The sequence below is a fragment of the Formica exsecta genome, unplaced genomic scaffold, assembly GCF_003651465.1.
Source record: "Formica exsecta isolate Colony F162 unplaced genomic scaffold, ASM365146v1 scaffold181, whole genome shotgun sequence".
In the NCBI taxonomy this organism is placed as follows: Eukaryota; Metazoa; Arthropoda; class Insecta; order Hymenoptera; family Formicidae; genus Formica; species Formica exsecta.
This window is the reverse complement of record NW_021849121.1, coordinates 465,260-481,376: the sequence shown is the minus strand read 5'-3', so window position 1 is coordinate 481,376 and position 16,117 is coordinate 465,260. Positions and strand designations below refer to the sequence as shown.

Here is a 16,117-nt window from a genome sequence, read left to right as displayed (position 1 = left end):
TGAGCCTCGCTGATGGGCTCAGGATCTGAAGACGAAGACGAGGACGGTAGTGCCCATCATCATCATCACGATCCGGCCGTTCGCGGCTCTCACCTGGGAACCCATAACATTGGCTCGAGTGGTCCCGGCGACCAGAGCGTCGGCCACGGTGGCGAACTACCTCTCGGGAGCGATCCCTGCAAGCAGGAGGACTCCGAGGATCAAGGTAAGTTCCGGCTTGTTTGTGGAAGATATCATACATATTTAACATATATCGCATATGTTCCCAACGATCCACATAAATTTTTGTGTTAATTCAATATAATATGGATGTGTTAAATGGTGACACTAATACTTATTAATATTTTAACACAAAATGAATGCAAACTTTATAGTAATTTGAATTAAATTTTGTGTACAAAATCAACATATTTTTAATAATAAAATTTAATTAGAAAAATATTATTGACGGTCTGTAATCACTCTCACTCCTATTATAAAATAAAACCAATATTTTTACACTTTTTTCAGTTGTTTTAATAATTTAATATTTGAATTTAATTAACACAATAGCAATATGTTAAATTAATATATGGATGTATTAAATATTTAACACAAAAATTTTCATCGGCATATTTTTTTTATAAGAAAACATAAATTTTCCAACTATGTACAATTACGATAACATGAGGGATAGACAAGGATATCTGTACAGTTTTTCTTTTCTCTCGATAAGGAAATATTTATTGAGAGTTTTTGTAAAATTTATGTATTATTTGTTGACGTAAAATAGTAGTTACATAAATTTTATAATCTTTGTATGAAGAAAGTTTAGTTTAGTAAATTGAATCGATTATTCTTTATGAGTGAAACCTGTTTGAAAAATTGTTTCTTAAAAAAAAAACCACGGATTTCATTTATATTTACCTGATAACTATACTAAAAAGTTTTTTGTGAATAGTTTGGAAATTTATCTTTAATCTTTATAATCGCTTTTGTATAAGCGACATATGAACGCGATATTTTAACGGATATATATTTTTTTTTATGATACAGACAGTTTTATATAGCAAACTGCCTCTGAACATAAGAAAACATTTTTATTACCTGAAACGTAAAGGATGAAAGATAAATGTCACAAAAGAAAAACGAAGGATCATAAACAAAAGTTAATATCGAGTAGCCAAACGTAAAGAACACACGCGCGAAATATCTAAGCTGTCATCTCGATTAAACATTTCACGCGTAGGTCTCACACACATATGTGCACACATTGGCGAGTAAACTAAGCTACGCTTACCCCATAAGTTGCCCCGCAGTCCTCGAAACTCGATAAATATTTCCTTATCAAGAGCAATCGATTAGCGACTTGATCGGGCCACCCTCGGAGCCACGCATTATCACGTCACCCTACGATCACGCGAGTACGAATTCGCGGCGTTGTGACGTCACGAATCACCGGGAGCGACGCGGGTGAAGCCGCCGAGCCATTATATGGCTCCTGCTCTTTTATCGCGAATACAACAATCGGTCCTGGCTGTATACATCGCCTCTAACCCTCCTCGCGTGGTTTTCGTCTCCCTGTATACGTGCAACACAAGCCCCTCAAAGAGGGAGGGAGCGGGTGTCTTCACGAAGGGTGGCCTCTCGTTGTGCAGTGTGACACTGTCCAAATATTTTCTTTGTCCCGCGGTTAAGACCTACCTACCCGGTACATATATATACGTGTGTATAGATTACTGCGGAGAGTCGAGAGACTTATATATGCATGTGTGTTTGCGTGTGCGTCGTGTGTGCACGCGTATGGGGGGTACGGCTTTCAGCGCGCGCGGCAGCAGCCACGATAATCCGATGGGGGTTTCGCATCGCTTCCGGGGGATTGGCTTCGATTGTTGTTACCTCGATCCGGCCGATGAAGATACCGGGATACAGGGTGTCCCAGACCTACCGCGCTCTCAGTCTCTTAGCTATGATCACTTCGGCGAACTTTCGATCGATTATCCCTCAGCGTTTAACGGATATTATTCGTTGCAATCGTTAAAATTTCCATTACTTTCTCTAGATATTTATTATTTTCTCTAGATATTCATATTTTCTTTAAATATTTTTCTAGATTTTTCTCCAGATATTTATTATTTTCTCTAAATATTATTACAATCTAGAAAACAAATCGCCATTTTCTTATATTTATTAATTTATTGATTTTAATTTTTAATTTTCTAATTTTCCCTAGATATTTATTATTTTCTCTAGATATTCATATTTTCTCTAAATATTTCTCTAGATTTTTCTTCAGATATTTATTATTTTCTTTAAATATTATTATAATCTAGAAAACAAATCGCCATTTTTCTATATTTATTAATTTATTGATTTTAATTTTTAATTTTCTAATTTTCTCTAGATATTTATTATTTTCTCTAAATATTATTATAATCTAGAAAACAAATCGCCATTTTTCTATATTTATTAATTTATTGATTTTAATTTTTAATTTATATTGATAAAAATTAAATAGATCGAGAAATTGTATAAGAGATAAAATTCATAGGAAATATTAGTGGAGGAATAGATCTCTTATTAAATTTTTTTAAGTATCTTTTAACGTCAAAAATGATTGCTGCCTAGATATTGAAACATTGCCATTTCTTTTTTTAACCTTTAATATCCGTATGATAAAGACACCCGGTGTAAATGCGCATGTATATACGATAAATTTTTTGATCGATAATACTTTTTTTTTTTTAAATAACAAGTGTTGCTGTACGAGAGATCGCAACTCGACGGGCGTTACTTAGAAACTCCCGTAATGCAATGATGACTCGTGTCTCGGGATGACAAGTTATTTCAGGATTACCGACGAGTCACGCGTCAGCGGATACGCATAATTTAGGATTAAGAAACCGAATATCCCATCGCTATCGACGACCGTGTATAACGAACGTGCGGTGTAACGTTGAAAATATTGTGTCAACCTTTTCCCTATCAGACGCCGACACCTTTTATTGCCTTTATAAATTGTATAAATTGTATAAATTATATAAAAATAGCTGACAGCTATTAAAAAGCTAGGATCTGAGAATGGGAAAAAATGATTATTTAAATTTATCAAGATTTTCACAATTTATCTTTACTTAAGATTATTTCACAGAAATACTATACATGTGTTGTGTCAAATCATGTATAAATCAATAAATATCAAATTGCGTCAACTTTCTCACATCAACAATTAATCTTGTTGCTTCATCTATATTTAATCTACAATTAAAATATTATAATCTAGAAAACAAATCGCCATTTTTCTACATTTATTAATTCTTCTTATATATACATATACGGTGTTGTGTTAGTTTGCAACAGGATTCAAGGGTTTCGAACAGAAAGCGAACTGAGTTATCTCTTAGAAAAGTCATATTTTCATCTCTTTGAGAATTAGAATTGTGTTTAAAATTGATAAGCGCATCTACAAAACTCGCTATCGCGACAGATATAGACTCTCGCAATAGGGCTGACTTTGCTGGCGCTTCGGCTTCGTAGCGATTCGGCGAATTTTATAAGCCCCAGGTGGTGATGGTGACGATGACGGTGGTCGTACGATAGTGATGTGGCAGCTCGGCTTTGATCGGTTGAAGGTTCCCTGGATGGCGATCCCGAGACGAGGGACAGCCAAACAGAGAACAAGAGCCCGGACGGCGGCGCCGGCGGTGGCAGCGGCGACGGCGGCGCCGGTTCGAAGCGACGTGGCCCGCGGACCACCATAAAGGCGAAACAATTGGAGATCCTGAAGACGGCCTTCTCGTCGACCCCGAAGCCCACCAGACACATCAGGGAACAGTTAGCGAAGGAGACCGGTCTGCCCATGAGAGTCATACAGGTAAGAGAAAGTTTCTCTCTCGCGTCTCACCTTCGTGTTTTGTGCCCTGTTTGAAAATTTGGCTTTTTAACATATATCGCATGTCCCAAACGAGCCACATAAATTTTTGTGTTAATTAAAAATAACTAATATTTTATTAAATTAATTAAATAATTAATTAATTAAGTCGGCGGCTTTTTTCGATCACTAAGTCTCGGCATTTTTGCTCTATTTTAACGAAATTTTAACGATTGCACTATGTTGTAACTAAATCTCGTGATACTAAGTGTCGAATAAAGTAATATTAAAATTTCACTAGAATTGATTTGATAATAAGAATAACAATTCGCTCTCTTCTCTCTTCTCAATTTATTTTATAATACTTGCTATTAAGACATATAAGTACACCGTTGTTTGTACAATTTTCAATTTTTTATTCTTATAGAAAGAATCAATATTGAAACAAATACTAAACAAAGAACAATGATTTTATTATCCTCAGAATAAGACCACTATCGGCACGAAGGAAATATGATGTTTTTATGCAGTCGCCGTCTAAATTGCCGTTAAAAGCTATGCTCGGAAACATTATCTACTATCGCCAACAACAAGGAAAAAAATGCGCCGACAAATCATTTGCCAGATAATAATTTGCTTGGCATTGGTAACGCCATATTATTTGCCGCGAACTAATTTCGCGACTGTGTCACCGGTAAAATTACGGTTTATCGGCGATAAAAAATTGTTTGTCATGGTTTTTGTGTGTCCTAGAATACAGAGGAAAGGAAAAAAAAATATAAAATAAAGTAGCTTAAAATGTACTGGGTGTCTACAATATAATCGAAAAGAGAATTGTATATATTTATAGTTTAATAATAGTAGCAATAACAACAACAAAGAAGAAAAACCATAATGTAAATAAGCAGGAATACTTTACAATATTAAAAAATGTGTTGTATTTTAATATTTATCTGAGCAAGATTCGTAATTGTAAGATATGCGAAAATTGATAGAGATGATAGAGAAAAGAGAAGAGACCGATCGTCGTCGTTAAATAATTCAGCGATTAAATTCGGCGCCCGGCCTTGCTGCGGTTCCAGGTCTGGTTCCAGAACAAGAGAAGCAAGGAGCGCAGGCTGAAGCAGCTGACGTCGATGGGCAGGAACCCCTTCTTCGGAGGCTCGCGTAAGATGCGCGGCTTCCCGCTGAATCTGAACCCGGGCGCTCTCGGCGGCGAGGATGGTCCGCCGCCCGGTTTCCCGTACTTCGGCCCCGACAAATTCGAATTCGGTTACGGCGGTCCGGTGGCCTTTCATCACGAGTTCTTCGGCGCTCATCCGCCCCCGCACCCGCACGGGCCGCACTTCGCCGGCACGGGAAATCCAGGTAAGTCTCTTCTCCCTTGGTTTATTTTCATCGCGGAAAAATAATGTAAGTTGCTCCCCCCAAACCTAACTTGCGAGAGTGGCACGGCATCAACCTACGTCTATCGAATAACAACTCGATTTTTCACTATTATTATCGCCCGCGTTTTCTTTGTATTACACTTAAAGGGACTAACAATTGTAAACAATAATATTTGTCGAAAATTAAGTCTTTTTTTGAGAATTTATTACGAAAAAATGAATTAAAATCGAGAAGTCCTTTAACAAAATGTTTATTAGGATTATAAACTATAAAAAAAATTTTTTTTAGTTGGGAAAATGCATTAAAAATGGCGCTACAAATGTTTGATTGAAAAGGATTTTTAAATAAGTTTTGCAATGATAACTCAAATACAGGAGCTCAAATCGACTTGAAAAAAATTGGGCATGTTTACGATATATATAATTTCGGATTGAATCTCTAAAAAGTCTGTGCGAACTTTAGTTTTCGAAAGAAAAATCAAATAGATCTGTTTTTCGAACTTTTTTAAAAAAATCACCATTTTAATCGCATGTTTGATTTTTTTTTCTCAAAAATTAAAATTTGCATGGACTTTTTAAAGGTTCAATCCGAAATTATACATATTGTGAACATGCTCAATTTTTTTCAAGTCGGTTTGAGCTTCTGTATTATTCTGAGCTTCTAAATTACAACAAAATTTACTTAATAATCCTTTTCGATCAGTCATCTGCAACGCCATTTTTAATGCATATTTAATTCAAAATCATAAAAAATTTTTTTTATAGTTTATGACCTTAATAAACATTTTGTTAAAGGACAATTCTCGATTTTAATTCATTTTTTTGTAATAAATTCCCCAAAAAAGATTTTATTTTCGACAAATACTATTGCCTAGTCCCCTTAAGAATAAATTCTAGTTTAGCGTTTGAAGCAAAAAAGAAATCGCGAGAGCTCCGAAAATATTAAACGCGATTTAAGAGAACGGTGTTGCATTTCAAACAAAGAACATCAATAATTCCGGGAACCTACTTTTTATTTCCTCTTTTTTATATCACGTATTTATTATGTATCTAAAATCTTATTGTTTTGTTGTGACAATATAAAAAAGTCGCGAGAAACCGCCCCGTTTGCCTCGAAAGATCGACTTGGGAGCAAAAACTGGCCGATCTACGCCGGAGCCCGAGAGTCTAGTCCGAGAAAATCTCGCGTAATTATAATAAACCCCTGAATCAAGTAGGTAGGGCCCCCGCGATAATTATGACAGCCGGTTTCGGAGATGGCCGGGCGGATACGATCCTCTCTGAGAGCAGTACGTAATCTGTTTCTGACAGGTCTGGACCCGGCCAGTTTAGCGGGCATGGCAGCGGCAGTCGCGGTGGCAGGGGAGTACCCACCTCCGGGCGCGGGGGGCGGCCCTCCGGAATTTCTCACTGGGCCCCCCGGACAGGGGCCCCCTGCGCCCACCGGCGGCAGTCCCGGAGAGTTCCTGGCACCTTCAGGTAAGAGAGGGAAATATCCCCGCCGAAGCCATTACCGCCGAAAAACCGACCGAATCGCGACCGCCGATCTACCTCAATCGTGCCGAGCCTGCCCGCGAGCGAACTTTATATTTGCGCTCTCGCACCGATATATTAGCGTTATTTTCACGATGCGGTCATTAATTCGCGTAGCGCTTTAAGAAAATTTAAGAAATGTTTTTATAGAAAAGAATAATAATTTCGCGCGAGTCATTTCTTTAAACGTCGATCGTAACTTTTCTAAACAGATCTAAATATTAATATTGTATATAGGGTGTCCTAAAATTAGACCGACAAACTTCAGGGGGTTGATTGTGTATCTTCAAACGATGTGAAAATTACAAAAGTGAGTAAAATCACTAGAGTATCTACGATGTCATTTGTCGAAATCTAGTAAATCTGTTCACTTTTGTAATTTTCACTTTGTTTCAAAGATAGACAATCGACCCCTGGTGGTTATAAAGGACACCAAACAAGCCAATTTTGCCAATAAACCCGTGTCCGCAAATGACCCGTTTTGCCATTAGAGAATCAAAGACTAACAAGAAAACCTCGCGAATTCGATAATTCTGATTTTGATGATTTAACCACATTAATAAAATTTTGAAAAATAATTTTTTTCATAGATTTTTGTCCTTGTTAATCTTTGATTCTCTAGTGTCAAACGGCTCATTTGCGGACACAGGTTTATTGACAAAATTGGCTTGTTTTGGTGTCCTTTATAACCATGAAAGTTTATAACCTGAAGTTTGTCAGTCTAAGTTTAGAACACCCTGTATATTAGCTCTTCCTAGATGCGATTAAACAGGGTGTCTACTCCCTGGAAAAACATGGAAAACCTGTAATTCTCAGGGATTCTTTTTTTTTGTACCTGGAAAAATCAGGGAATTCTCATGGAATTTTATTAGAACTCGGGGAATTTTTAAAAAATTCTCTCTTTAATAATTTTGTTTTTATACTGTAAGCAGTAGACAATCTGCCAATAAGTTATGTTGTGAATTATGAGTTTAAAATATATTTTAAATATATATCTATCTCTCTTTTTATATATATTCAATGTCTTAACAGAATATTAAATATCCAATACATATTTTTTATTTTAATTTTTAGTTATAAAAAATGAAAAAGGTTATGCAACTTTAAAATTTTTATCTTAACGAAAACTATTCAGTTTTTTTCCAGTACATTTGTAAATCTAACATATGAAACTTAAGTGGCTTTGTGTTTTTTCTTCGTGTGAATGTAAAGCATTAGAAAACATGTCCAATAAAGAAACTTATTTTAAGAATTGCAGCAAAAAATCTTTGAATATTCTCGTTACCTGGAATTTTGACCAAAAATACCTGGAAGATCAGGAAATTTTCAGGGAATTTTTTTACAAGATTTAAATAGAGACACCCTGTTAAATTTTTATATTAATATTCGTTTTAATTATTTTTCTCGACTCAACCTTCTTTAATTTCGAACGAATTAATCGGCGGAAAAGAAAGATTGTATAATATTCACAACGCCGTTCGTTCGTTTCGTGACGATTATTCGTGACGATTTATTATGCACATCTTTGTTAGATCGAACATGCCGTGTCGTGTTAATTAGAAACGCTTTAGTCTCGCGGTATCGAATCGAAACTGTTTCACGCCATTCAACGTTTCACGTTGAAACGAAAATTACACGTTGCCGTTAACCTTTCGCACGCGGTATCATTTTTATTATATCGCATCAGCGCTATTATTCGCACAGTCGCGATGTTATTTCGTGCACGAAGGATACGCGTGCGAGGGATTTCTAACTCGTAACAAGTTGGATTTTCTGCAACAAAGTGCGGCGGTGTGAATGTCATTTCCTTCGAAACCCGTCGTACGGATAATTGAGATCTGACAATCACGGCGTGACCTTTTGCGATACGTCCAATTTTAAAACTACATTTTCCCAACTTGCGTCAGATCTTCATATGCTGTGCCTTATCCGCCTGTCACCGACATATCAATCAAATCACGTATATCATTAAATCGTTGAAGAAAATATAGTTAGCACGATAATGGCATTAATAACCATAATATTCATAAGGCGAGATGTTTAGCGCTTAACGTGGCTTCTGTGAGCTCACGATCAGATCCGAGCTTGAAAACTTTGTAGTCCAAAAGATATAGACGTTTGTACAATATTTTTTACGTAGAGAAATGTAACATTAAATATTTTAATAAGTGAAATATGCATAGATACGTACATACATACATATTATATATATGTAACGCACAGACAAGTTTTTTTAATTAAAAATTTTTTTATGCTCAAATATGTTTTACTGTTTTAAAAGACATTGCATTTTAGATATCGCATCTTTTTAATGTGTTACAAGTAATAATAAATAAATTTTGTAGCATAAGTTTATTAAATGGCGAGCAATTTTTCAATATCACTATTTTTTATAGATACATAGATACGTACATACATATTATATACAGTGTTCCAGGTCAAGTCAATGAAACTTCAGGGTCTTATAGGAAATGAAATTTGAAACAAAAAAGTTCCGATAAACATAGCTCGGAAAACTCTTCGTTAAAAAAATATAGTTAATAAATTCTCTGTAATAATCAGTAATAGTTATGATCAAAGTTTAATAAGAACGTTTTTATGTTTAGATTTGCAATGTTTGCACTACAAATGTAGTGTTTACACAAAAACCATCGAAAGATGATTTTTTCAAGTTTCTGTTTCCTCAAGTTTTTGCGTTATTTTGAGCTTATTTTCTTTTGAACGTCTTATCAGAATTAAATGAAATTGGTGTAATTTAGTTTGTTATTTAATTACCCATCAGATTTATTTCGTTATTTTCTTTAAATGAATGAAGGGTTTTGAAATTATTTTTAAAAATCATCAAAAAAACGTGATTTTTCCAAGTTTATTAGCTATAACTTTTATCGAAGCGTTTCCGAACCTATATTTATCGGAATTTTTTTGTTCCAAATTAAATTTCTTATAAGATCCTAAAGTTTTACCTGACCTGGAACACTCTATATATGTAACACACAGACACACACATACATGTATTATTTAAAAAAAATACTGTGTGTATGATAATGAAACTCTCGAATGTTCGGGCTGACCAAGATTTTCCGTATTCCCTGCCTTTGTATCAGATATATAGCAAATCTGCAATAAATAAGGTCGAAAAGGAAAGTCGAGCAATTATACTGTCAGAGAGGTCGTTGAATTTATGTAAGAAATATTAAACGTAACACGATTTTATCGCGCGAGATCGTATATTAATATTTATAAACCGCCGGCGGCGGATTGTCTCGCCGACTTTCGCGGGACTTCCGGCCGCCGCTGGCTGGTCTGACCCGTTGCGTTGCGTCGCGTCGCGTTGCGTCGCGTCGCGTCGCGGGATTTAAATCTTAATTGGCATCGACGCCGTATGTGTGTGTTCGCTTGTGTTCCCAGGTGGTGCGCAGGGTAATCCGAGCAGCGGCGGGAACGGCGGTGGGCCAGGAGGCGGCGGCGGCGGCGGCGGTGGCGGGGTCGCGGCCGGCGGATTTCTGGAGCCGCACCAGATGCAGAGCGAAGGGCTGGCCTGGTAGTACGAGTTTTAATTAACGTGTCCCTTATAATAATAATAATAATAATTCCGCCCGCACGCCTGAGAAAGAGCGAGATGGAATCGCGAGATCGCCGCCGGAGAGCGGAGGGGTGGTGCGAGACGCGGATCTCGCGTCCGAGGGCGACGGAAGGATCGGCGCTTCTCGTTGCTTTTCCTTCCTTTCCGTATTCTTTTCTCTTTTTTCTTTCTTCGTCTCCTCTCCTCCTCTTTTGCAATCGACTCGATCGAGACTCTATCGATCCTTGGTCGACACTTTCTGTAAGATACAGACCACGCGCGCGCGAAGCGTTTTGTCCGAGAGCGCCGGATTGATTCACGGTTAATTGCGCAGTCGCGACGCTATTATCTTTATTATTACGCATCTCGGCGCCGCAAACGTCGATGTTACTATTTTCCTTATTATTAATATTATTATTATTATTATTAATTATTATATTATTATTGTGTATAAAATTCGAAGGTCCCTATCGTGTAATATTGTACCCTCCCTGTTGATTATTTTTTTGGAAACACCCTGTAGATAACTGCTGTTGTACACCTGATAAAAACGCGAATCGCTAGACACACGCGCACATATGGCATACACGTACACGCCACTCGTCACACGCGCTCGCGTACACACACACATACAGACATACAGACACTTGGACACACGCTGTACTAATATTATCATTAAAGTATAAATATAAATAGGAAACGTGTAATTTTTTTTGTATCTGTTAAGGCGGCGAGATCGATGTAAATACACACACGAGGGAAAAAAAAGAACACACAGAAACACTCTCTGTCCTCCTCTCTCTTTGCTGAAATGCGCGCGAGCCGATTTGCGCTGGACTTACTCATTAAACGCCACACCGGAAATAAGATATATATGTGTATCGTGACGCAACACACACAATAACACCGAGTAAGGCAGATCGAGAAAAAAGAGATGCGCCGCCGCGACGCATAACGATTATAAATATTATTATAATAAACCACCTCGTATTTCCGTATGCGTGCATTTCCTTCATTTCCTTCTTATTATCATGTGACGACGTTTCTCCTCAACTGGATAAATGATGTCAAAAAGATGGGGGGGGGGTGGAACAGTTACATAATTGATCGCGTTGACAATTTAAAATATTATAAGTATTTCGTATTTATATTGAGTAATTAATTTAAAATTTACTTAAATTGAATTACGTACAAATTTAAATTCAAAAAATTAATCGCACATTTAAATTAAAAGGAATTAATTTCATACTGTTTCCGCGAGTAATTGGGTGGTTGGTTTTTACAAAAAATATTTCACAAATTCTAGACAATTGAATAAATTGTCCGCAAGATTAAAATTGATCGAGATCGCACCACTATCGATGCGACAAATCCTTCGCTTAATGTTAATGAAAAATGTGTACGTGTGTAATCATCGAATGTAGATAGCGATCGGCCTGCAAGTGCACCCTTGACGGAAGTTAATGAGGTAAGTGACTATTTACATTTTTATAAGCACGTGTCATGCTGTCTTCGATTTCCGTACATATTGACATCGACGGACGTCGTTCAACTTGTCACTGTCGTCAAGTCGATTTCAGTGGCATTATCCTAATGAGCAGCGACGCGATACTTGACCACGGATTCGATACAGTGGCACGATAGTACGCCGAGGAAATCGAGGAAGTCGTGTCGTTTTTTGCGCGCTTATGATAATTCAATAATTTTAAAAACTGAAATCAATTCTCTGCAATTTTCGAGATACGTAGTTTATAAATTATGTCAGGTTTTCTGTATATTTTTGCATACGCTTTGGGCAGCTTTCGTATGCAGTTGTCGCGTTTATATGCCGCCAATCAAGTATGCCACATAACGTTACAGCACGCAGTTACACTATGTTAAATGTATACGCCGCGTGTCGGCCTGTTCGCAACGGGCGCTTTTTTCGCGCGTCAAAAAGCGCGTTGGACTTATTCAAAAGGCAATCCGACTAAATACTGGAATGACGTGCGTAGGAAAAATTCAAAGCGAAAAGCAGTTATACACTCGTCGCGTATGATGACGTAACGGAATTACAAACAACAACGCCAACGTTCCGTCTGCAAATCCATTGTTGAAATTTTGTTAAATATGGTACTCGCATCCTAATGTTTTTTATTTTCTTGTTGATTTACAAATAATTTCTACAATAATTGTATTATAATAAAAATTATATTGATATTAAATCCATAAAATGGCAAAATATTATGTAATGATATTTTAATTAAATCTCTCTTTTCTAGAATTACTTCAACTATTTGTTATATATATATAACAATTATAATATTATTAATATTATTAATATTTCATATATAATATATATATTTAAATATGTAATATGAAAAGTTTTGACAGAGAGAGAGAAATATAAATATAATATATCAAAAACATTCCGTGTATATGCAATATTGAAAAAATGAAATATTAAAAATTATTTCTACTTTTGACTGAAATATATTTCTCACAATTCCTCCATCAAATATTTTTCCATTATTAAAATTTATTATTAATTACGCCATTAATTAATAATAGATATAAATCACTATTGTGACTACCATCACCAGGTTCTCGGTTACTTCTATCTGTTTATTCTTCTTTTTTTTTTGTTCTTTTTCTTGCAAGAAAAGTGTTCTTGATGAAGGGGAACGAGCTCAGGTGGCGAGTCCGAATCCTTCTTCCCAAATCGACGGCCGTAAACGCATCTGCGAGCGGCGTCGCCCTGACGTCGTTAGCGGATCCCGGAGTCGCGTCGGTTGTCCTGAGAAAAGGAAAAGAGGAGGGTGCAAGGCCTGGACATCTGGTGAATTCGATTTTGATGTGTTTCTGCGCCCCCGGGGGTCGAGCGAGAACGTCCTTCGCCTCGCATCCTCGACACGGCCCCTCTGGGGCCGGCAACGATGCCGCCGCGTGTACATATCCCCATGTGTTTGGCGTACATCGCGTATATACAAGCGGCTCCTACATTCCCGGCGCTTGTCGCAAGTGCATCTATTAAGTGTGCGCACACACAATCGTTGGTCCCGCGTCGCAGTTTACGGCTACACATGAGCGCTAACGAGGTTTCGTTTAAAACAGCGGCGTTGACAGGAATTTTGTTAAAGGCCCACGATTTGAAACTTTGTCTATTGTATTTAATTTCTTTTTAGTTATCCATTTCAAGTTTATTTTAATAAAAAGTGAGCTTTAAATTATTATACAGGATGTTCCAGGTTAGGTCAATGATATATAATATATATATTTAAATATGTAATATGAAAAGTTTTGACAGAGAGAGAGAAATATAAATATAATATATCAAAAACATTCCGTGTATATGCAATATTGAAAAAATGAAATATTAAAAATTATTTCTACTTTTGACTGAAATATATTTCTCACAATTCCTCCATCAAATATTTTTCCATTATTAAAATTTATTATTAATTACGCCATTAATTAATAATAGATATAAATCACTATTGTGACTACCATCACCAGGTTCTCGGTTACTTCTATCTGTTTATTCTTCTTTTTTTTTTGTTCTTTTTCTTGCAAGAAAAGTGTTCTTGATGAAGGGGAACGAGCTCAGGTGGCGAGTCCGAATCCTTCTTCCCAAATCGACGGCCGTAAACGCATCTGCGAGCGGCGTCGCCCTGACGTCGTTAGCGGATCCCGGAGTCGCGTCGGTTGTCCTGAGAAAAGGAAAAGAGGAGGGTGCAAGGCCTGGACATCTGGTGAATTCGATTTTGATGTGTTTCTGCGCCCCCGGGGGTCGAGCGAGAACGTCCTTCGCCTCGCATCCTCGACACGGCCCCTCTGGGGCCGGCAACGATGCCGCCGCGTGTACATATCCCCATGTGTTTGGCGTACATCGCGTATATACAAGCGGCTCCTACATTCCCGGCGCTTGTCGCAAGTGCATCTATTAAGTGTGCGCACACACAATCGTTGGTCCCGCGTCGCAGTTTACGGCTACACATGAGCGCTAACGAAGTTTCGTTTAAAACAGCGGCGTTGACAGGAATTTTGTTAAAGGCCCACGATTTGAAACTTTGTCTATTGTATTTAATTTCTTTTTAGTTATCCATTTCAAGTTTATTTTAATAAAAAGTGAGCTTTAAATTATTATACAGGATGTTCCAGGTTAGGTCAATGAAACTTCAGGATCTTATAGAAAATTGAATTTGGAACAAAAAAGTTCCTATAAACATAGGTCCGGAAATGTTTCGTTAAAAAGTTATAGCTAATAAATTTTCTATAAGTAATTAGTTATGATCAAAATTTAATAAGAAGAATTTTTATGTTTACATTTGCAATATTTGCACAAATATAGTGTTTACACAAAGATCATCGAAAGATGGTTTTTTAGTTTCTGCTTTTTTTGAATTTATTTTCTTTTGAATGTCTTATCAGAATTAAAAGAAATTGGTGTAATTTGGTTTATAATTTAATTACCCATCAGATTTATTTCGTTACTTTTTTCAAATAAATGAAAGATAACAGTAATTTTAAAGCTTACATCATTACAAAAATGAATGATAAACGGAGTTTTTTTGCGTTATTAAACATATTTAACACTTTAATATTAAATTTATATTGAATTTTTCTTAATTATATAAATAATATAATTTATAATTATATGTAAGAGAGACATTGGAACGGTTTCAGGCATAAAATAATTTTCAGATAAGAACCTTTCACTTTGGAATATGCATGCAGAAATCTGAAAAATATGCATGTTGAATATTTTTATCAATTTATTAAAAAGAATGTCTTAAGATATTATATTTAATATATGCAGTGAGTTTTAAAAAGAGTGCAGATTTTTTGTCTAGTTGCATAATTTAGGCTCTTGTCAAACTAATTCATATATATATGAGAAATATTATTTGTCAAAAAAACGTGATTTTTCGAAGTTTATTAGCTATAACTTTTTAACGAAGCGTTTTTGGATCTATGTTTATGGGAACTTATTTGCTCCAAATTCAATTTCCTATAAAACACTGAAGTTTCATTGACCTGACCTGGAACACCCTGTATAATTGTAAATAGAGCTTTTTATTAAAGATGTTTGACTACAATAGATACTAAAAAAAAATTATATGAATCAAATGGTATAAAATCTTTAAAAAATAACAAAAATAGTAGCTAATGTTTGAATAATATGATTTTTTATTATTATAAGGGAGATATTTCTCTCTCTCTCTCTAAAACAGCAGCGTTGACAGAAATTTCGTTAAAGAACTTTCACGACTTGAAATTTTATCTGTTTTTTGTCGATCGAACAAATTTTCTTTTTCATATTAAAAAAAATGTTTGCTCTCTTATTTATAATAATAAGAAAATATTAAAATTGAAATATTATGCCATCGAATCTATGTTGCTATTCTTATGTTTCTTTTTTCTTAATTTTTTTTTTAAAAGGACATAATTTGATTTAACTTCTTTTTAGTTATTCATCGTATTCAAATATCTTTAATAAAAAGTGAGCTTTTAAATATTATATAATCCTAAAGAGAACTTTTTATTAAAAATCTTTGACTACGATAGATAAAAAAATTATTAAAAGAAAATGATATATAAATCGAATACTATAAAATTCTTAAAAAATTAAAAAGAAACGAAAATAGAGTAACTAATGTTTGATGGGATAGCATGATTCTTTATTATTATAAGGGAGGCATTTCTCTCTCTTTAACAAGAAAACATAGATTACATCTGTGAAATAATTTAACATTAAAAGCGCTTGGCCCCGGAGAATTCGACGTGACCCCTTTTATATCATCG

At 35.8% G+C, this 16,117-nt stretch overlaps 1 protein-coding gene across 1 annotated transcript in view; it reads left to right on the top strand.

Moving 5' to 3' along the window:
• Positions 1-11,327, top strand: part of LOC115233670 (LIM/homeobox protein Lhx5-like) — a 38,201-nt gene extending 26,874 nt beyond the window's left edge. Inside the window, 5 exon segments of the mRNA XM_029804225.1 lie at positions 5-205; positions 3,612-3,853; positions 4,933-5,218; positions 6,550-6,717; positions 10,180-11,327. Coding sequence (XP_029660085.1) covers positions 5-205; positions 3,612-3,853; positions 4,933-5,218; positions 6,550-6,717; positions 10,180-10,316 — 1,034 coding nt within the window. The 3' untranslated portion in view covers positions 10,317-11,327.
• Positions 11,328-16,117: the final 4,790 nt, after the last annotated feature.